Source organism: Chelon labrosus (genome assembly GCF_963514085.1).
Source record: "Chelon labrosus genome assembly, chromosome: 21".
NCBI lineage: Eukaryota > Metazoa > Chordata > Actinopteri > Mugiliformes > Mugilidae > Chelon > Chelon labrosus.
In genome coordinates this window covers 18,363,531-18,387,114 of record NC_140354.1, presented here as the reverse complement: position 1 = coordinate 18,387,114, position 23,584 = coordinate 18,363,531, and the positions used below count along the sequence as shown (strand labels likewise).

The 23,584-nt window shown below is 42.5% G+C and overlaps 1 protein-coding gene across 4 annotated transcripts; it reads left to right on the top strand.

The window, feature by feature from the left end:
• Positions 1-87: 87 nt before the first annotated feature.
• On the top strand, positions 88-20,231 carry LOC311506280 (histone acetyltransferase KAT7-like). Of its 4 annotated transcripts, none has more exons than XM_084570176.1 (16): positions 88-413; positions 2,040-2,184; positions 3,796-4,014; positions 5,725-6,006; positions 6,087-6,169; positions 6,564-6,650; positions 7,749-7,847; positions 7,927-8,037; positions 8,163-8,210; positions 8,655-8,846; positions 10,610-10,699; positions 10,838-10,978; positions 11,066-11,159; positions 11,259-11,405; positions 15,178-15,284; positions 15,377-20,231. In XM_084570176.1, the coding sequence occupies exons 1-16, from the start codon at positions 399-401 to the stop codon at positions 15,473-15,475; spliced, it is 1,959 nt and encodes a 652-aa protein (XP_084426302.1). In that variant the 5' UTR covers positions 88-398; the 3' UTR covers positions 15,476-20,231. The 4 variants fall into 4 exon arrangements, with proteins under 4 accessions (XP_084426302.1, XP_084426304.1, XP_084426301.1 ...); XM_084570175.1 differs by lacking the exon at positions 88-413 and adding an exon at positions 1,848-1,926; XM_084570178.1 differs by lacking the exon at positions 8,163-8,210.
• Positions 20,232-23,584: the final 3,353 nt, after the last annotated feature.

Genomic DNA, 23,584 nt, shown 5'->3' with positions numbered 1-23,584 from the left:
ATAAGGTATCTATCTGTCTATCTATCTATACATTTATATATTTTGAGTAGATTGACTAGTTATACATTTAAGAGGCTCAAAATACAGATCAGTTTCTATTAAAAACTACTTAAAATATGGGGTTGTCCATAAGCATTTAGCTTTGTATAATAAAAAAAGGTCATCTCCACCATAGCGCCATGTTTTCCACACGGAGTCATTCTGTCAACGTACCACCCAGAAACGCAGAACGCGCCTGCGCAGTAGCACCTAGGAAGTGCGGAGAAATTTATGCGCTTTTTTTTTTTTTAGCTGAGTTGGCTTAACGGCTGCTCATTTGTTGCTGTTGTAAATTGCACATAACCGCAGATAAACTGGGATAATAATTTGCCGGAGGCCCATCATTTTTTTTTTTAAAAATGCCCCGGAGAAAGGTAAGGCGGACGTTTGCTCAGACTCGGACGTTAGTGCAGACTGCAGATCGTACCACAAACAAACATAACGTCATTGCTAACGTTAGCCAACACAGAGGCAGAAATCAAACTCTGTGGGAAATACTGACGAGCCTGTGGGGCTAAAGTGTGCATCGACGTGGTGTTTTTATTAAGAAGCATGCGTGTGGTGAATATTAACGTTGTTAGAAAAACACAAGAGCTGCTGGTTTGTGCTGTGGCTAAAAATAAGCTAAGTTAGCTTATGTTTATTGCTGAGTTGCCAGAATGTGCTGCCGTTTTTTTATTCGCGGGACATGAGGAAAAGCTTTAAAACTACGTGTTTTTGTGAATTCTGGTCAGATTTCCTCTGGAGAAGAGCGCGGGGGTGCTGAACAGAGTTTAACGTGTCTAACGGCAGCTTTAGCCAACTGACAAAAAAGGAACAGGCTGTTCCTTTGGCGTGCGCGAGGCTGCAACGAGCGCCCGCACCAAAACAACTCTCTGATTGGACAGCGGCGGGACCGACTTGACGTTCATTGGCCGGGCCTTTTCAAACCCCGCCTCTTTTTTAATTTGATTGGTCGCATGCAAATTGCGTGCGCATCCTCTTGTTGTGAAGTTGTCAAGTGTCGTCCCGTCAGGTGTGCTAGCGGCCCAAGCTACAGCGTGGTCTTGTATTTATTATGTTTAAATATATTTTCTATTACAAATTGTTTGTTTTCGCTCGCGCTCAAGGAGTTTTATTTAAACCGGAATTAAAAGTTGTTAGCCTAGTTGTTATTTTTTGGCTAGGTTTTATGTAAAATTGTATTATTTTGCACAAAATCTCTCAAAATGTAAGCTAATAAACTTTGTTTGATTTATTATTTTTGTATTTCTTTTATTGATGTTTTGTTACATTCACTGAGTTGACTTCTGTGTCACATTTTAAAATATAAAACTACAACTAAACTAGGGGAAAGCTAACGAGAAATAATTAATAAGGTGTTGCGAATTAAATACAGATTAATTTGGGTGTTATTTCACCGCGAGTTAGCAGGTTTTCCTGGTGGATTCTTATTTGAAACGATGGAAGGGGGCCCCCCAGTATGTTATTTGTGCAATGCTAATGTGGCCGCTGCAGGAGTCCCCCTCCTTTCCCCACCCCCACACTGCCGGATTCTGCTCTCTGGTGCCGGGTGAGCCCTCCGTTATCAGTGTGTAACCCCATTCATTGTGTGTGGCCGGCAATCTTGAGACAAACTGAGCTGCAGAGCAAGTTCATTTCCCTGATTTGTTTGGAGCTGATGGCAATTTGTCTTCAAAGCGGAGTATTTGGAGACGCCGAAGATGCCTCCAAGGCTTTGTGGTTGGCGCAAGAGCAAGAGCAAGAGATGTGCAGTCGGTGAAAGGTTTATTTAGAGTATTTCTTAACAAATCTGTTAAGGTAAGAGGGGGGAACTCATTTCCGAAGGAGATGTTGAGGGTCTGATGCTCCTCCTCCAGCATGGGATCTTTGTTGAATTATCCGCTGGTAAATTAAAATAAAAAATAAACAGTTTTATTGAAGTTAATCTCATCGAGGTCCTCTGGTGGTTTTTTCGTTCAACAACTGCAGATAACTCTCGTTGTTTTCCTTGTTCCTAGAGGACCGCAGGCAGCAGCTCGGACGGAACGGAGGACTCGGACTTTTCCGCCGACCTCGAGCACGCCGAAGCTTCCGAGAGCGTGCGCAGGCGCAGTAGCACGCGCCTGACCCGCGCGTCCCTGCGCCTGAGCCAGAGCTCACAAGGTAAAAATGTATTATTATTAAAATAAAGACACTTACACAAACCAACTGACAAATTGAGATTAGAATTAGTTTGACTTTTAGAAAATATATATATATGTGTGTAAATTAATAAATATATAAATAAATAATAGAGGTTAGCATCATTAGCTTAGCTGTTAGCATGCAGTTTCATCCAGTTGTTGAGGCAATAATCCATAATAACAATGCTAATTAATGTCGTCTCTTCCTGTGTTATGTGCAGTTTACATGCAAAACAAGTAACTTCATAACATGACCTGTTAGAAAAATGTACACACCAAGTCGGCCATAACATTATGACTGGTCGTAATCGCCGTACAAGTGAGTAACATTATTGTGTTGTCGTATCTTACTCACATTACTCAGCCAAACGTGTTTACGTGGCTAATTTCTAGAGCTCGTTTGATCGTATCCTCATAAGTACACTCACTTACCAGCGCAGTAATTACACAAGTGAACACAAATGCCTTATTAAAATTACAGTCCCGCACTAAATCCCTTTTTTTTTTTTTTGAAGATTATAGTATTCAGCATTCGTTTTAAAATAACAAAGGGACCTGTTGATTCAATTGTGTTTTCAATTTAGGGGCTGTGGTTTGTAGTAGTACTACTGAAGTGTGTTGTGCCAGGCTTAATAACAGAAACACTTTAGTTTAACAGCACCACAAACTACATGATCATCCAGTTTAATCACCACCTTTCTGACACTGTTTCAAAGTGTATTAAACAGTCATGAAGCTGAGCTTTAGAGCAGGACTGTTATATTAGAACGCATTCCTTTTTTTAGATCTGGCAAGTGAGTGCATAATGGCAGCCACAGAGGCATGAATGAGTTCAGACAGCCTGACCCCCACCCACCACCACCACCACCACCACCACGCACACTCACATAATCTTTACTCCCACCCCCTGTGTGACCTCTTTCTGCTCCGGCTGCCAGAGGGGATTTACGACGACAGAGAAAGAGAAAGAAAGGCTAACACTGTTTCTTCTGCGTTTTGTCACCGAGAGGAGTTGGCTGTCATCCCCTTGTCCTCGCGCAGACTCAGAAACTGAACAGAGGCTAGTTATCTCGATAAAGTAGTGGATTCAAAGCTTTTTACCCCCTTTTTTTTTTTGTACGACTGGATCTGTGTCTTTATAACAGCTGAGGCCATCTGCAACAAGTAAACCTTAAGATTTTTGCTTGGAGTATCGATTGCGTACTCAGGTTTAAGAAATCAGTCCTTGTTTTGTTGAAGTTTCCGTCGTAGTTTCCGTTGGAAGAATCCATGGCACTTATTTTAATTGTAATTTCATCTGCTGATTATTAATTTGTGCATTAAAACCTGCTGAAGACAAAGAGCAGCAGTAATCACATGTCTAAATCTCAAAGCAGGAGAAAGGACGTCTTTGAATAGATTCAGAGTAGTTGCTGATCATTTCTTCTGATGCTCGACTAATGAATACTTTATTAATTAATCATTTCAGATCCATTTATCTCAGCTCATCCATAACATTTGTAAAAGGAAGCTGTTTCTGCTGGGTTTCTTTGCGGCCAGTTTGACAGATTATCGGTCTGTCCTCTCAAAAACTGCTTCCTCTCTTCTCCAGATAACTGCAGCTCTCCTGCGGCCGCGGCTCCCGACGAAGGCCAGGATTCGGCAGCGGAGTCAGCAGCAGCAGCAGCGGCAGCAGCGACAGCAACAGCAGCGTCGGTCTTCTCCTCCGGGCGCAGGATCACCCGCAGCCAGCAGGGGGCGACAAACGCCACGGCCAAAAAGTACCCCCTCCGCCAGAGCAGGTCGTCCGGCTCGGACACCGAGGCTAACGGTACGAGTGCGTAGATTACACACACACACTGGGGACGGAGTGTTTGTTCGCGTCCCGCTCCTGAAGCAGATTAATTTGTCGTAAGAGGGCAGGGATGTGTTTGTGAACGAGGAGTGAGTAGAAAAGGTTGAAGCAACATCGGGGGGGGTGGTTCTGAGACGACAAAGAGGGTAAACAAACATCCTGATGAGTACGTCTGTAGGCTGTGGAGGCTGAGAGAGGAGGAGGACGTTCAGACGCTGTCATGTCTGTGATCACAACATGTTCCTGACTATAAAGAAGACTAATATGTCTCGGTGGATCTGCTGGACTCGTTTTATTACACACAGACCAGGAACTGTAGAGGATCACAATCCATGTCCGTTAAAGCAGAGAGAGGTTATTAGATGAAAAGATGTCGCTGTTAATGAAATGTTTTCAATTACTTTATTTTAATTGACAGGACGCCGTCTTAGTCTGTGTCTCCTGGTCTGGGTTTATTTGTTTACTGAGTACAAAATAGAAAAGGTAAAGGCTTCCACTTTAAGTTGTTGCCTGTTATTCCACCAAGAAATCACGTTTCAAGTGTCTCTGTCCTAAAGTACGGTTAGTTAGAGCTGTGTTAAATTAAATTAGCTCTCTGTTTAGCAGCGTTTAATCCGTTTAGATAAATATCTGAGGTTATTATTAAGGTCGGGCGGCACGGCGGCGAGGTGGTTAGCACTGATGCCTCACAGCGAGAAGGTCCCGGGTTCGAATCCATGTGTGTGGAGTTTGCATGTTCTCCCTGTGTCTGCGTGGGTTCTCTCCAGGTTCTCCAGCTTCCTCCCACCGTCCAACTGGCTGTAGGTGTGAGTGTGAATGGTCGTCTGTCTCTCTCTGTGTTAGCCCTGAGATAGACTGCCGACCTGTCCAGGGTGTACCCCGCCTTTCGTGTACCCCGCGACCCTTAATAGGAACAGGCGGTTAGAGAAGATGAGTGAAAGAAGGTTTCTTTGAGAAGCTACAATCGTCGACGTCAGATTTGTTGACGATCTAGTGAAAGGCCCACTGCAGTGTCTCCTCACGTCGTCTGTGTCTGGACCAAAAAGTCGACGACTGGACCCTTTGGCGGGCCGAAGAAACTGAACTCAAATCATTTCTCTTACCAACACGCCCCCCGCTGCTGATTAGGTTCATTCAGTCAGATTAAAAAGTCCAACCAGTGGCCGTGGTGCACGAGAAACAGAAAACAGCTGACCATTGGCGGGACGTGGGTCCAGAGTTTTATTTTAATCGCAATATTTGTAATAGCTTCTCATACTTTTACAAGCCTTCGTTTTTACTTCCTTTCTGCCCGGTTTCTTGTTAAAGTTAATCTTTGTCAACACATAAAACATTTCAGCCGTGTTTTTCAGCCGACGCCGTTTGTTGGCTTTAAACTGACATCTTGAATGTCCCAGCGTGACTGGAAAAATGGAAACGAAGCTGAGATACGTCCTGCCAGGGTCTGTGAGCCGACACGCTGCTCCTCTGCTCCAGTGACATTACTCTTTACTATTGGATTTCTCTGCTGGCAGTCGCTGCTGGAGGCTGTTAGCACACATCTATATGGGCACATACGCAGCCTGCAGAGACCCCCTTTAAAGTTGATTTGTGGCAGGAGACGGCTACGTAGATGCTTTTATCACACAAATATCGGTAGAACATTTGTTTCTCTAATTGTGTTTCTCGTCCCGTTTGACTCACCAGACATAAAGCGGGGGGCGGATCGGGACGAGACCCCTCCTCGCACCCCGACAGGAAACGCCCCGTCCTCAGAGTCCGACATCGAGGTCTCCAGCCCGAACAACGACCACGTGTCGTCGAGCAACGACATCGTAGTGTCGCAGGAGGAGGACGAGAGACTGGCCAAGGAGCTCTCGCTCAAAGAAGCCGCGGCCCACGACCTCTCCCACCGGCCCAAGCGACGCCGCTTCCACGAGAGCTACAACTTCAACATGAAGTGTCCCACGCCCGGCTGCAACTCGCTGGGTGAGGGCGCAGACATTTTAAACCGTGGACCAAGTTTTGTTTGTGTACTTCATCTTCCGCTTCCTGCTTTCTCCTCTCAGGTCATCTAACAGGCAGACATGAGAGACATTTCTCCATATCAGGATGCCCCCTCTACCACAACCTCTCTGCCGATGAATGCAAGGTACACACAGAAACATAAAAATAAGTCGACAGGGATTCCCTCTAAAGAGTGAGCGTGAAACCTTGTTGATTTAAAACAATAAAACATGTAAAATATGCCAAAACATGAAAGACAAACACACACAGGCATCCACATTCTACGGTTCTTGAACAATCACTAAAGGAATATGAATTAATTAGGCTTTAGCAGCATTTAATACATTCACATCTGTCAGATAGAAGCTATTTTTCTAGCGTCCAGTGGGTGAAGCTGAAGGAAGCCGGGCAGACAGAAATTGAAATTGTCAAGCCGCGAAGCCTCCAGGAACAGCGGGGATGGCTGCTGCGATGTTCCCGCTGCGGGCCGGGCTGTTGTTGAGTCGTTGGTGGCAGACGGTGTTGATGTTTCGTTTCAGGGCAAGGCATCGACGCGCGACAAACAGGCCGAGGAAAGGACGCTGTCGCACCGCCAGGACGAGAACAGGCACTCCACGAGAAGCCAGGTGACACGTTCGTAAAGCATACATGGTCATAGAAATCATTCACGGTAGCATCAGACACAACCTCGCACCTGAAACGGACAGATGTGTGTACGGTAGTTCTGTTTGTCAGCTGAAGTGAGTAAATCCAGGTGACGGCTGCGACCCTTGGACCGTGACTTTCCCTTGTGTATCTGTGTGTATGGGAGGGAATCCCCCTGACGTTGCTCTAAAAGCAGCAATGCCTCAGATCACGCTGGGATGTGAGAAGGGAAGTGGGGAAGGGCCGCTGTGGGTTGAGTCACAGTCGGCGTGTTATGCAACAAAGGCCGTGCTCATCAGCCGCCGGAGAAAATGTTGTGTCGTAGTAGAATAAAACTCTATAATGAATACCGAAAGATAAGCTCAGTGCATTTCTACCAATTCATAATATCAAGGTATTGGACTAGGCTGAGTATAGCAGTAGCAGGGATTCATTACTAAATTTGGAAGCAAACTAACCCCTTCATGCCTAGTGTCGTGAATTTGCGACGCACTGTTTCAAATAATTAATTTCTTTATATAATTGTAAAAAAATTAATTCAGGCGTTAAGGGGTTAAAAAACACAACTTGCTTGATTGAAGGTTTCAAAACAAGACAAAGCTGAAAGTGTTTTGTGACATTTCCCAGCTCCGGGCGTTATATTTTAAAATGTAACGGCTGTGAAGGCTGGTATTTAGGCGTGTATATTTATATAAATATATAAGTAAGATGAGAAAAACGTTGATGAATCTGCAGAGGAGGAAATTTAGTTTATTTAAGATCGGGGAGGGGGCCAAAAAAACTTGATTGGGACACACATAATTGATAACTGTCATCAGCATACAATAACATATATAAGTGGTCCAAGTATAGATCCCTGCGGGACGCCACTACAAGTGTTTAAAGCAATTGACTTGTGATTATGAGCTGTCACATGCTTTAAATTGTCCCCAAGCAGTGATCAAACATTAATATAATTTAGTACAACATTATTACTTAATATTTTTTATCTCTATCTTTGCCATTCTTTAGAATTAATGAGCTGAAAGGCTTATTACAGATCACAAACATCAGTGTTAAAGTTGTCTCCGTGCTCTCAGGCGCCTTCAGATCGTCAGCTGCGATACAAAGAGAAGGTGACGGAGCTGAGGAGGAAGAGGAACTCTGGCCTCAACAAGGAACAGAAGGACAAGTACATGGTACGTAGTAAATGTAGTAAATGTAGTGTCACATAAAAACGCGAGATGTTTTATTTTAAACGTCTCCGTCTCCCGCCAGGAGCACCGCGAAAGCCACGGGACGAGCCGGGAGCCGCTGCTGGAGAACATCACCAGCGACTACGACCTCGAGCTGTTCAGGAAAGCGCAGGCACGTGCATCGGACGACCTTGTAAGAGAGAAAACTCATCATCAACTCCCTCCCTTACTCGTTTACTTCCTCCCTTTCCTTTGTGTGCCCCCCCCCCCCCCCACGTCCCCCTTTTTCTGCCTTATTCTTGTCCTTCTCTGTTTCAGTCCGCAAAAACTCCTCTGCTGCCGCTGGAGGAGTCTGAGATATTTTTGGTAGTTTGGACACTCACTTCCTGTCATTCTGTGTTTTACGTCTGCTCTCTTACATTTGAAGACAGTTACAAAGATATTATAGGCGTAGGGTTTATATAAGTGGTCCGAGTACGGATCCCTGTGGGACGCCGTTACAAGCTTTAAAACAGTGGTAGTAGGTTTTTAGTTGTAAATATCATAAGAGCCTCACTGATAACATTTACACCCTAATATTTACGTGAAGTCTTCTCCTCGTAGTTCTTCATTCTGCATTTTCCTCCCCCATCATTTTATTGTGTGACTGGTTTCCCTCCACTGAGGTTTATTGAAGTCTGATCCTCTTCCCCGAATAATTTTAGTTTCTCCTCTCTCCCCTCTGCTTGCCTGCCCTCTCTTCTTGTCCTCTCTGCACCTCGTCTCCCTGTCCCCCCCCCCCCCCCCCCCCTCCTGTCCTTGGCCGAACAGGAGAAGCTCCGTCTGGCCGGCCAGGTGTCGGAGGGCAGCAACATGATCAAGACCATCGTGTTCGGACGCTACGAACTGGACACCTGGTACCACTCCCCGTACCCGGAGGAGTACGCCCGCCTGGGGAGGCTCTACATGTGCGAGTTCTGCCTAAAGTACATGAAGAGCCAGACCATTCTGCGCAGGCACATGGTAAGGCGTCTCCTGCGGACGCATGCTAGACTTTAATGAGAGAAAGTCAGAGTCCAGAATCTCTTTCTGAAGTGTAGTTCACAACATTTAGTGCGAAGGTTCTCCGTCGTTCAGATCCTGGTAGATCCAAACAAAAAAGCTGAAACAAGTAGGGGTTGTACAGACTAATCGTCTAGTCAGTTTGTTGATTTCACTGCGTCATATCAACTTGTCATTGATCACGTGACGTTAACAACATGGACGCCTCCTAGAAGACAGTTGAGGAGCCCAGTGGGTCGTTGCAGCAAACAAGCAGCGGTTCATCAAGTGTGTGGAAATGCTTCACTAAAGATGAAGCCCATGCTACCGTGACATGTCAGTCCTGAACAGAGGTTGCGCTAGACTTTTTCGTTGTCGGTCATTTTGACTGACAAGGTCACTTTAATTTTTTAAAATGACAATAAAGACATATTCGATAGCATTTCATTTTCATTAAAGTTTCATTAATTTTAAGTACTTTTTTCAGAACAGTATTGACTTTAAATGGTTAAAAAAAATAAAAGTTTCGGCTGCCGACACGTCTTGTCCATACTCGGAACGGGACTGCTAGCGTAAACAGCTCTTAGACGGTACCGTAGGGTTGAAGTGCTTCGGTCGGTGGTATGCAAATTCCCTTTTGGTAGCCGTTAGCTGCCTATAGTTAGCCGAGCTCTGACGTGTGCATCAGTGTAATCGGTGTACCAGGAAATCGTGCACCGACAAAAGTTCCGCGATGTTTGGAACGCAAACTGCGATGAGAGACAAGAGCCAATTAATAACGTCACTCGCCACCAAGTGGTCAGGGGTGTGAACTGCAATCTGTCAAAATGACGGATGGCCTTCAGATATTTCCGTCACATTTAAAAAAAATAAAAATAAATAACGGTCAATGACGGAAAATATTCGGTCCTGAAATACAACTAAAGTACTACTGCAATGCATCTGAAAAGGCTAACGCTAACGCTAACAGAGGAACGGTCCAGATCCTGTGGACAGCATTTAATTCACAACTTCACTAAACGTTTGTCCAACTATTTGTTGGCAAATTTCATCGTCAAAGTCATCAGACCTTTAGAGGTGATGCTAATATCTATGTCTCAGTATTTTGGTGAAGTGTTTGTTCCCTTACTCATCCAGTATCTCAGTAACTGGAAAAACAATACAGCACTAAAGAGGATTTATCGCTGCATCATATCAGTGATCTTGAAGCCTCAGAGTCAAAATGGACTGTGGCACAAAATGAGCCTCGGTTCAAACTGTGACGGTACTATCTCAACACCTAAGGCCATTCATGATTGTATTCCTAGACCATGCAGACTGCATTTAGACTGACCCTTTGCCCTTCTGGTGCAGTTTAGACTGAGAAACATCTTCTCCAGACTGGCTGCTCAGCTGAAATTCACCACTGATGTTAATTTACTCCACTCAATGTGGTTTAAAGCAGTTTTACAGAAAGAGTCAAAGACAATGATGCTGTTGGTCAGATCCAGTGTTCAGTAGCTTGGATCATCCCTGGGACTGAAAGTCAGGATGTCACTCCCTCTCCTTCTTTGGTTATGACCTTTCTTTTTGTCTGTTGTAGATTAATTCCATCTTGTCTCACGTGATACCCAAATCCTGATACTTAAAAATTGCCTGGATCTGCCCCGATACCAATCAAGACGTTGTTATTAATGTGCTGTACATACGTTTACTCCTGCTCTCCACTGATTTCCTCTCGTTTGTCTGTGCTGTCCCTTGTGAAGGCCAAGTGCGTGTGGAAGCACCCTCCAGGCGATGAGATCTACAGGAAGGGGAACATCTCTGTTTTTGAGGTCGATGGAAAGAAGAACAAGGTGAGAGATCAACGCACGTCTTTCCCTCACCTTCCCTCAGCAAGTCCAGTCAGTCGACGGACCTCGCGCAGGAACGTTTAAACGTATTATAAACCTTTTTTTATCTCAGACAGATTTGCTGTGCTCTTCCTGTCTTAGATTTACTGTCAAAACTTGTGTCTGCTGGCGAAACTCTTCCTGGACCACAAGACTCTGTATTACGACGTTGAACCGTTCCTCTTCTACGTCATGACCGAAGCCGACAACACGGGGTGCCACCTGGTCGGATACTTCTCCAAGGTAACTCCAGGGATAATTGCAGAGTGCTCTGGTGAAATCCCACGTCTGTGCAGCCGTTGTCTTCATGTGTTTATTCTCTCTTTGCAGGAGAAGAACTCCTTCCTGAACTACAACGTGTCCTGCATCCTCACCATGCCGCAGTACATGAGGCAGGGCTACGGCAAGATGCTCATAGACTTCAGTGAGTACAGACATCTCTCTGTGTGTTGTGGTCTCGTAAAGTAAACTACCAACGACGATGGCCAGGGAATAGAAAGCTCTACTTGATCTGTCCTTCCAGGTTACCTGCTGTCCAAGGTGGAGGAGAAGGTGGGTTCACCCGAGCGCCCCCTGTCTGACCTGGGACTCATCAGCTACAGAAGTTACTGGAAGGAGGTGCTGCTGCGCTACCTGAACAACTTTCAGGGCAAGGAGATCTCCATCAAAGGTCAGTGAACTCAACGGCATCCGTTACAACGTTAGAGAAAAGAGAGAGGACAAGACGTTCCCCGCTGTAACGTCAGGGAGGAATCTGAAAGCCACAAAATAGACTCTTGAAAGTGTATGTGTTTGTTTGAAGTGTGCAGTGAACGGTTCACAGAGCACTGAGGCCACACAGAGTCAGCGTTTAAAGTGATAAACGAAAGTGGACGCGCACAAGAAACCACCAGCAGTTTCTAGGAAAGTAGGTCATCCCAGAGACGTGAGGAAGCTCCTGCTGTCTGAGTGCATCGGTTTTATTTCTGCTGGTGGGATTTTATCCAGACAAAATAAATCAATGGTTATGTGATGAAAACAAACAAACAAAAAACAGTCCTTTGAGTGAAGTGCTGCAGTGTATCAGCCAGCTCACATGCTCACAGTGACAATATAAACAAGATTTTATGAGAATATCAAATTAATATTTTACCTAATAACAGTGGTAGATGTGAACGTCTGCAGTTGTTGAAACAAACCAACTAAACCACACTAAACTGGTGTCAGGGTAGCACCAAAGTCTGGAGGATCCGTCCTCTGGTGACCATGAATATGTTTGACAACTTTATTGGCAGTTCACCTTGTAGTTGTTGAGCTGCTTCGTTTAAAAGTAAAGTGGTGGATCAAACCCAGTAATGATTGATTGTCTAAACCAGAGGTCTTCAACAGGGGGTCCGCGGAGGTACTGCAGAGGGGTTGCAATTTTTTATTTTTTTTATTTTTCCATAAATTTGAATGTCTTTAAATACACATATACATAAGTAGGGGGTCCCCGCTCCATCTTTCCATCCTTGGCCAATTTCCTGATAATGTAATAAAAATTGCACTTAACTCGATCGAAAATGTAATAAAACCCAATAATGTAGTAACTTCACCAATAATGTAATAAAATATCCTGACTGATAATGTAATAACATTTTTCCCAATAATGTAATACCCTATTACATTATTGGGAATTTATTACATTATCAGGATTTTTTTTTTATTTTTTTTTTCAAAACTGATTATGTAATACTTGACAGATAATGTAATATATATGTCCATTTTCAGTCCAGAGTTCTGCATTTTGTGTTTTGAGAATCTAAGAATGTTATATACACCGGATTTGAAACAACACAAAGACTGTTGGGTTAAATTGCAGACCTTGAGTAGCATACAGCCATATGCACATGTGCAGATACGCAGGGACATGCAACTACATCCTGGTCTTACTGAGAGGGTGACGGACTTACCTCCCTGGGAGACCAGAATTCCAGCTCAGATAAGCTTCTGAGCAGCACTGGAGACCCCAGGTAACTCTTCCCTAAACGTACCTCTTCACAGATTTCCAACAAATCACTACCTCGTGAAAACAACCACAAACCAACAAAACATCTTTCAGTAACGCTTCATTTGAAGAGGGTATTCATAAGCATTCATAACACCTACATACACATTACATGACACCTGACATAAACATAGGCCTACATATCCACTCATGTCAAATTGACATCTTACTCTATGTCAAGTGACATAGTGGTCAGCTGACATACTGTCATACTTATAGTATATTATGAGATTTACTTATATTATTACATTTTCGATCGAGTTCAGTGCAATTTTTCTAAAATTTTCAGGCGTTATTACATTATCAGGAAATTATTACATTATAGTGTGCTACAACCCCTGGTCTAAAACAAAGACTAATCCCAACAGTACGTCGCCCAAAGGTTACCTGAGGAGAGCCTGAGGAGAAGCTCAGCGTGGCGGTTTCCGGCCGCCGCCATCTTGGCAGTTTACGATAACTCTTGACAAATATCCAAACAAACGTCCTGCCTCTTAACAGATATAGACTGTTGGGATTTTCAGTCATGTAAGGTTTCAGATAAGACACTGACCTGTAACTTTACAAAACCATAATATGCTGCGCACAGTTTATATTAATTGAAATAGATCTGGTTTACGTCAGTTCGTCCGTCCTTTTGTCGCTTTACGTAGTGTGACGAAAAGGATTGTTGTCGCTCTAAATAAATAAGTAATAAAAGCATCAAGGGTCACACAGCAACCATGACATTATTAACACTCTGTTCCCTCACATCAATATTTCCTTTTGAGCTTGTTTTTATTCCAAATGTCTGAATGTTATTTAGGTTTAGGAAGATGTCTTCAACGTCATCCGGTTCTTTATTCAGAATATATTCTCCCTCTGTGCGGCCGTGACTTGGCTGCTCTGTTTGTTATCTGTGACTGTAGACTTTAACAAACAAACAAACTGGGTTTTATCGTCATCCAGAAGTCTTTTCATCGGCTGTAAATAAAATGCTTTGTTAAAACACGACATGGAAAGACAGGAAAAGTCTTACTTTCTTGAGGTTTTAGCATTCTGATCCAGTAAAATCCAGTTTTTTGGAAATCACAATAACCACAACAGTGATGCGTCAACAAAATGTTCTTTTTATTATTATTATTATTTCCAAGTTTTAAAGACTAGCAGCTGGGCTCTAGGAAGAAAATGTCTGAATACATAAAAACTATTATATTTAAGCACTTTCACAGCACAGGAACTTTTTCATTGTTCCTGTAAAGGTACAGTCACAGTCTTTAAGTGATGTTGATATACCACTTGAAGGTATGGACTGTAGTTCTTAGAGGAACTTCCCTGTGGGTTCCCAGACCTGTTTGTACCCAAAGCACCGTCTGTGTTTAGTACTAGTCATCCTACGTCTGTGAAGGTTCTCCAGGTCATCTACAACCACAAACACCAAAGAAAGGCAACAGGACTTGTGGAGTTTCTTGAAGACGTTTCATTGAAGTAGCTTCTTAAAGGGGAACTACTGTTTTTTTCAACCTGGACCTTATTTCTGGCATAAAATACGATCGTTTACTCACCCATATAACCCATATTTGGTGTCATTTGGAGTCGTTTGGACGATGTTTAGATCCTCCTATATCCATATAGTGGGAGTGAATGGGGCACCGAAACGCAGCCTCTAAATAATGCATAATCTGACGCAAAACTCGTTCATTTCACCAATATTTTGTTATGGTACGCGAGTGCTATTCCCCGTTGAGTCCGGAGTTACCTGTTTACCTGAAAAATATTCAGCCATGTTGGAAAAAACTAGCAGTAGCATATTACAGGTAAACAAGCCAACCGTCGCTCAGAGATGACATCATCCAGGTCAGAGGTTAGTAGGTCAATCTACAGACCCCGGATGATGATAACAGGCAACTCTAGACTCAACGGAGAACAAAATATTGGTGAAATGAACGAGTTTAGCGCCAGATAACGCATTATTTAGAGGCTACATTTCGGTGCCCCAGTCACTCCCACTATATGGATATACCCGGCGCTCCACTGGATCTAAATATTTTCCGAACAACTCCAAATGACACCAAAGTTAAACGATCGTATTTTATGCCAGAAATAAGGTCCAGGTTGTAAAAAAAAGTCAGTTCCCCTTTAAGGACTGGAAATGAATGGTCAATAAAATACGGTTCCCTCAACACGACAGGTAAGTATCTAGTTGTTATTTGACACTAGTCATGTGAGTTTCTGAAGGTTAACACCCACAGATGTTCCTATTTAAACCACAACTCCCCATCAGTCGTTTAGAAATGAAGCTACGTGGATGAAAAGTCTTTAGGAAACTCTACAAGTCCAGTTGTCTTCCTTAAGTGTGATTCATCTTCAAACATTAGGATCCTAAGAAGACACTGCTGATGCCCTGACCCACGAGTCTAACTCTGGTTTCACTCTTCAGAGATCAGCCAAGAGACGGCTGTGAACCCGGTGGATATTGTCAGCACACTACAGTCCCTCCAGATGCTCAAATACTGGAAGGGAAAGCACCTGGTTTTAAAGCGACAGGTAGGAAGCACGGCCGTAGTTTTCTTTGTGCTGCTCTGTTCGTTTATAAGAGAATACTTTAGGTCATTACAACCCGTGTTCATTTCCTTCAGGATCTCATTGACGACTGGAAGGCCAAGGAGACCAAGCGTGGTAACGGCAAAACCATTGACCCCACAGCCTTAAAATGGACCCCGCCTAAAGGGACGTAGAGGAGCTTCCTTTTCACACACTGAACCCCAAAAAAACAAACACACCTAGACAGATCGTCCTTCGTACTCTGGCATGCTCACACACCCGGAGCCTAAACCCTCACAACTATAGCACAGTAACACTTAGAGAGTCCGCCGCTACTCTGGGTTCAAGCAGTCACTGTGTCCACCAGGCTTTTCAGAGGACAAATCTCTGTTTGGACGTTACACAAGATGACAAGAAAAAAATAGGAAAATGTGCATGAATGTGGACTTAAATCTGAAAGACTTATCAGAAATATATATATTTAAAAAGAAAACGTTATTGTATGTGGAAAAAAAAACATCTGTCGGACCAGGACGTATGAAAAGTAATGTGTGTGAATGATTAACAGATTAAAAAAGTATATGAATGCAGCTAAATATGAACTTAAATACTGTTGTGGTGAAGTGATAAGAACTCATTTGGTAAAATGAAATGCCAAAAGAACTTTTTAGGACGAAACATCTTTATCTTGCATAGTGTTTTCTTTTTTCCTCAGTGGCACTTTTAATTTAATTTTAACGTCACATGTCGTCGCTTCCATTTTGACCTTCCAGCCAATCACGTGGCCTTTTCTTAAGCTAGCAGCAGCTGCTACCATCGTTAGCCAGTTAGCGTCTCCAGAGGTACTCGATTTCATAATAACGAGTCGAGTTTGAATAGTTTGTTTGGTTATTTCATCAATGGTTGGTTCATTTATGCATTTTAAACATTTAACTTAACACGTGACGCCTTTATTTAATACTGAATCTCGCACAAAGTAGCTTAGTTAGATAACATGGGCTGCACAGAGGCCGGTGATGTCGGCCTACATGTGGTGGCTCGTTTCACCTCATTTGTTACCTAAAAAGTGAAAGTAATCGTCTGTCGTTAGCGCGCCTCCTCCCAGACACTCGCTCCCTAATCCAATCTGGGACAGCCCGAACCGAACGTCCGCTGCGTTTCATTCTGCTCTCCGGGCGGTCGACACAACGCAGGTCGGGCCTCGCGCCGACTCGCTTTAAACGGGTTTCGGCAGACACAGACCAGCTGGTTTTGATTAAACAGGACAGGGCCTTCTGGCACGCATTAAAGTTTCTAAGAAAAGGACGTGAGGTTACCGCCGGGGTCACATGACTCGTAGAGAGTTCCCTCACAAAGCTGATTGGATTATTCTCTGGGAGGTCCAATAAAACTCGGCGTAAATTACTGTCGTGTCAACGGTGTAAAGTCTGGAAGGGGTAATTTGTGGTGGCATGAGGAGTTGTCTGTTACTTTGTCTTCTTGTGTAAGAGCGAACAAATGACATCCGGACCAAACAGTGACTCTTTGAACCCAGAACCAATCAATAACCACCCAACACATCGTTTTGAGTATTTAGCAGCCGGTTAGCCAGGAAGCTATAGCTGCCACTGGCCTCGTTGTACTCTGTTACCTTTTTATCTCAGCTGTGCTACTTCACGATGTCTACAGTCTCATCTTTTAGGAGAGCGGGAGATTACAAACGTGTCGTTATTATTTAGTTCTCGATGATATTTCATACTTTTTCTACCTCTAAAGGTTTTACCACTGTATAAAAGCCACGGCCCATTTTAAGCTTTTCTTCTTTTTTTTTATGTGTGACGATATGTAATGTGTGTTTTTCCCCGGCGAGCGTTATCCTTTTTGTTTTTACTAGATTTTTTAAAAATATGCTATTTATATTCTTTTTTTAAAAAAATTTAAAAAAAATCAAACGATATATACGTTAACTGCGTAGAACGTAAAGGAACGTAGAGGAATGTCTGCTTCGTAGGACTGGCTTCCTTGTGGATATAAATATTTATCTGGATAAAACAAATTAATAATTGTATGTAGGTCTGAATGTGTGTAGAAGCTCTTTAAAGGTACAGGACGGAGAACCCACGGCATCTCCCCGCCACCGGAGACGATTACATTTTAGAAGTTTACTTCCTGTTATCAAAAGTGACACACAATCGAATCAGGACGTGTCTCTTTTGCACATTGTCACTTCTTGTTACCGCCGTCACTACTGCTGAGAGCAGTTAGAAAAATACAATGACAAACTTTTATTTAGTAAGCCTGACTGGCAGCCTTTATTATTATTATTATTTTCTGTTCTGAATAGCTCACTGTGATTGATTGATTGAAAACAGATATTTGAATCAACTTTTTTGTTGTTTTTACTCAGTTAATAAAAAATTGTAAAGAATAGTAAGATGTTTTGGTAAATATGTTGAGAACCTGACCAAGTCTTGATATTACTCTCATGTCTGTACCATTAAATATAGATGAACCCTCCTCTACGTCACAGATAGTTTTTGAAGCTCAGTGTCGTTGCCGTCTTGGCAACGCCAAAGTCACAACTAATTCAGAAATGGTCAAAGAGGTGAAGCGTAAACGGAGCTGAGACTTGACGCCTGATTGAAGCTTCATTTTGTAGTGATGTGATGTCTGTAACGGTTTTGAAGCCCCGTGTGGTGCCTCTGGACGTCGCCATCTTGGCTCTGTGCTAATTTAAAAAAATGTGTGGATCGTGAAAGTTTGCGTTCCAAACATCATGGAACTTTTGTCAGTGCACGATTTCCTGGTACACCGATTACACTGATGGACACGTCAGAGCTCAGCTAAACATAGACATACATATACAATATATATGTATGTCTATGTCTGTGCGGCTAACGGCAACCAAAATGGAACCAGGCTGTAAACATGTTTATTTCTACTGTAAAGTTGAGCCAGCCACAAGTGGGATTTTGAGAAACTGCAGTTTTCATAAGCAAAAGGAGGTTGTCGCTTGGTTTGTAGCTAACTGTGAAGCTACAGCCTGTTGCTGCTTAGCTTAGCTTAGCTTATCTTAGCTTAGCTTAGCTTTGCTTGAAGACTGGAAGCAGCAGTATAGTCTAGTATAACTAGAACAGTCCGGTGGATTTTATTAGCTTCGAACTAAGCCAAGCCAGCAGTTTCAATCCCAGCTAAGCTAAGCTAGCTGTTGCTTCATTTGCTTGCTTAAAATGGAACTCTAGCTTAGCTTAGCTTAGCTTAGCTTAGCTTAGCACAAAGACCAGAAGCAGCATAATAGTCTTGTATAACTAGAACAGTCCGGTGGATTTTATTAGCTTCGAACTAAGCCAAGCTAGCAGTTTCCATGTCAGCTAAGCTAAGCTAGCTGTTGCTTCATTTTCTTGCTTAAACTCAGATTGCGGTCGTGGTTTCGACATTGAAAGTCACTCACACAAAATACTTGCCGTTCAAGTGGTAACGTCAGCCGTAAGTCGTGACAACACCGCTGCCAGGCAACTGTCGTCACCATAAGCCACAGAGGCTAGCTGTTAGCACGCTAGCGACTGGGTGACTTTATGTAGTGAACAACAAGGGAGGAATATCAAGATTTTCCTCAGGCATGTAATGCGACTAAATCACGTTGGCAAACTCATCACATTTCGTGAAAATGTTTTCAGTTACGTGGGTAATGAGAACCACAAGACGGCTTCTCTTGCAAACGCGATAAACACAATGACATTTGAAGGCAGCCATATTTACTGTACAGACACGAGAGTAGTATTAAACTGCGTCATCAAACAAAATGAATTTAATTCCCAAAATGTTGAAGTGTTCCTTTAAACATACATAAGCTTAGACGGCAGTTGGCTGTGAAATTGGAGGTGTGTGGCCGCCGATGTCAGATTGAATCAACCATCGCGTTTGTTTTTTTGTTTTGTTTTTTTACGATCTTTTTCTTTGTTTTGTGTCTTTTGTGTCATTCTCAACCGCATAAACTATTTCTTCTGTGGTGTCCGAAATGTTGCCTTTAAGCTTCACATGGTTGAAGATGTTTTTATTTTTTAACTGTGACTTTTTCTTTCTACCAGGAATTTTCTGTTTTTCTTTTTATTAATCCTTTTTTTCCCACTGGGTTTTTCACGAGGGAGAAAAGACGAGTGACGGCACTGAATCAAATTCAACTCGAACAGGCCGTGGCTTTCAATGACGTACATTCATCATCATTTTAGCACCTGTTCTCAATAAATCTCTATAATGTGCTGCTGACTGAAATTACTCATGACTGTTTTATTTTTATTTTAATAACTCTGACGTGCACTGACAGGAGAGTGACTTTGAAAAGGTATAATTAAAAAAAAAAAAATCTCCATCCTTAAAAACACTCCTGACGATGAGCAGTTTTTGTTCTGAGTAACTTTAAATGATCAGTTTTGGTTTTAACGCCTCAGAATTAAAGATTATATAACCGTTATACATAAGCAGAGAACATTTTCTTAGCAGGAATTGAACCTGAATGCAACGTTTTTCCCTTCACCTGAAAACAAAAGCATCAGTTTTTGGCAAAAACTTTGAAATTAGAGAGTTATTATTAAATTAGAGCAACTGAACGAATCCAGAAGTCCTTAACAGTTTTTTTTTTTTTTTCACGTGGTTTAATTTCTTCCCGTTGTCTTGTTGTTTTTCTCTCTGTGCCAATGGCAGCTATAGACGGGCAACTTCAGAGCAACCTTTGTTAGTTACCAACACATCTGAATAGGATCACAGCTACTTGGGACAACACGTTCCCTCGTCCTCCATAAGTCGCTAGAGAGGTCGTCGTTGCGCCTCCGCCTCCGCCTCCGCCTTCATTTAACCACTCACACAAAGCAGCAACTCACAGAAGTAGCGTGGCATTCGTGGTGTAGCTCAGTTGTGCTTGTGTTGTAGTTGTTTCTGCCTCCAACTTCCCCTTCAATAAATGAAACAAATGGCCAGCGTCGTCTGATTGTGTTGTTTGTATGTCGTCTGTTTCCCCTGGCAACGACTGTTTGGACATAGCTAGTAAGGAACGTATGGACAAATGGCGAACAAGGGAGGTTGCTAGTTGAATATAATGCATCTAGTCATGTCAGACTATAAATAAATAGCAGACCAACAGTGTTACCATGAATTTTAGTTTAATTTAAAGTGGCTTGAACAGTAATTTTATAACATTATGCTATGTGACATTTTAAAGGGTCACTCCAACCGCTTCATTCATTTTATGATTTGTATCTTGGAGATGTGATGGCGAGAGGTCTCAGCGTTCGTTTTGAGATATTTACGAAAGAAAAAATTCTTTGCTACATTTTTCCCGAAGAGCGGTTTTGGCACCTTTGGACGTCGCCATCTTGGCAGTGCCTGACTCCGCCTATAGGTGGAGCCCGAGTGTGACGACACCCAACCGTCACTCAAAAGCGACCACACCCTCAATTATGCGTAAACTTAAACCATGATATAATTTATATGGAGTCGTTTAATGTACAATTATGAGGAAAACTGTTTTTGTACCAGGCTCTGAACTTAAAGTTGTGCATTTTAACATTGAAGTCTATGGGGATTGACTCACTTTTGGAGCCAGCCTCTAGTGGACATTAGTGGAACTGCGGTTTTTGGAACATTTGCCTTATATTCACTTTTCAACTAAAGGAGGTTGTCGTTTTGTTTGTACGTCAACTAAGAAGCTACAACCTGTAGCTTTTTTTTATCTTTTTATCTTAGCACAAAGACTGGAAAATGGTGAATTGGTGGTTGATTGTATTAGCTTCAAACGAAGCCAAGCTAGCAGTTTCAGTCTCAGCTAAGCTAACCGTTTGCGAGCTGTTGCTTCATTTGCACCAAAAGGAGCTTGTGATCATGTACACAAAATTCAAGTTGTAACATCAGTCGTAAGTCGTGACGACACCTCCGCTGGGCAACTGCTGACTCACTTTTGGAGCCAGCCTCTAGTGGCCGTTCTTGGAACTGCGGATTTTTTCATTTAGGTTGTACCCTGAAGAAATCTTTACCCCTGCCGCTTCTGCTGTGAAGAAAGAAATGACTTGGGCTGCTTGTAGAAGTGAAAAGAGGAACTTGAAGAGTAAATTATTTGTGATGCTGATGCAACTTTTCCGTCCGCAGAAAAGCAACAACACACGCTCGGCTAATGTCATGATCTTTAATAGATTTGGCATGAAATAAGCAAACTCTTTTAAAAGACATACAGTACGTGTACATCGATTTAAATGAGATTAAACATTACAGTTTCAACATTGAACGGAATAAATCAGTGATTTGCAGCAGCTTGCATTCGTTTCAGGTGATTGCAACAGGTGTTCGAGACCGCGTTTCTCGGCCGAGGCGCGGTCCCGCTCGGCGTCACGTTGGTCAACAACGAAGGACCGAGCGAGGGCTTGATAATTTTGAGGGGAGCTTCGATTATGTTCAGGTTTGTTTCAGGTTTCATCTTCAGTAAGAGTCAGACTTCCACTCGTCGTCTTCTACGTCTGGAAAACAAAAGGGGGAAAAATCGGATTAGTCGCCAGTTTAGTCTCTTTAGTCTTTATATTCTTTCCAAATAACTCAATAACAGCTGAAAAGAAACGCTCTTAAAAGATATCTAGTTCTTCCGGCTAAAAATTTAAATTTCCTCTGAGGACACTTGAGTTTGAATTACCTCCTCTTAAACTCCTTCTGCCCATGAGTCCGACAAACATCTCGCCTTTATTCCCTGGTAGGAATAAAACAGAGGCAGCTCTTTGTTACCGTTATCGCCCAGCCTGCTGCTTTTAATGTCTTTCCCTACGATGTGATTATACTCACTTTTCCTGCCCAGTCTCACAGGTTGAGACGCACCTGGAACGAAGACAGAAAGCTCAAATTAAAGCCATGCAACAAGGAGGAGGAGGTGTGACTGGAGGTGGGGAGGCGGGAATAAACAACAAAACCATAAAACAATAATGATCACAATAATGAAAACATCCATTTAAACCTTTTACACTACTATTATGCTTATTTGCTTGTGTACCCGAGCTTCTTCCCATCAGGCCGTGGAACTGCTGAGCTTTGGAGCGTTTGATGAGATCTGCGAGTCGGATGGTTATTCCTCTCTCTGGCGGGTAACCCTGCGCACACACAAACACAAACAGAGTAAGCTACACACATTCAACAACTGAATTTATTGGCTGATTCTGACGAGGAGCTGGAATATGGTCATTAAACATATCTTGTCTTTATTTTTGTTTTAAAACTGCTGTTGATCACTTAAATGTTACATTTTGTCTCAGGATCAGTAGAGTCTGTTGTGTTGCCCTGAACTTCTCCTACGAGGGATCAATAAAGTACTTGTCTTTTCTTTTCATTTCTTTTAATCAACCTTTTCTTTTCTTTTCATACATTTTTATTCATATTTTGTTCTTATCTTGTCTTATTAAACCTTTTCTTTTCTTACTTTTTCTTCTCTTTTTGATCTTATTTTACTTTATAGTTTTCTTTTCTTCTCTATTTTTTCATTAAACCATCTTTTATTTTTTCTCGCCTCAATGTTCTTTCACCTTATCTTCATTACGTTTCTTTTCTTACTTTTTCTTATCTTTTATATATACGTATATATCTTTTTTTTTTACCTTTTCTCATCACATTATCTCTCCTCCTCTTGTCTTCCCTTTTCTTTTTTTTCATTAAACCACATATTGTCTTTTCTTTTCTCATCTTATTTTATCTTAAACAGCTCTAATACGGTTTGACATATCAGTCTGAGATTGCCAAGACGAGACCTTTATTCTACATAAGAAATACTTGGATTTGAAATTGACACTATGATTTATTTATTTATTTATTAGCAACATTGCCAATCCCAAAACCTGCCATTCCCTACGCAAATTCTGGCGTCGAGTCGTTTTCCTGCGGTTAACCGCTTGCTCGTCGATTGTCCGACTAAAAAAAAACAGACCGATCATCGGAGCCTCTTTTAGCATCAAAAACGCACCACGGCTTTGACACCAAGCTTCTTTGTCTGCGAATAAATCACTGGACAACGAAACAAAACATTTCTTATTGACATATATCAAACTCGTGAAGGTGCCCACTCAGGTGGAAAGCAAAGAGATGCCACTTGACAGTTTTAGTGGGAGATAAGCGACGTTTTATAACCGATAAGGAACCGGTGGGGCTGTGGTTGTAATAATCTTTAATTTATCATGAAGTTTTAATTTTACTGATCGATGTTTTCGACGCGTCGTCGCTGTCCGCGGTGCTGGAATGAAACCGCTTCTCACAAGATTCAGATTAATTAAAAGCAAAAGTTGGAGGTTTTGTTGTCTCTGTAT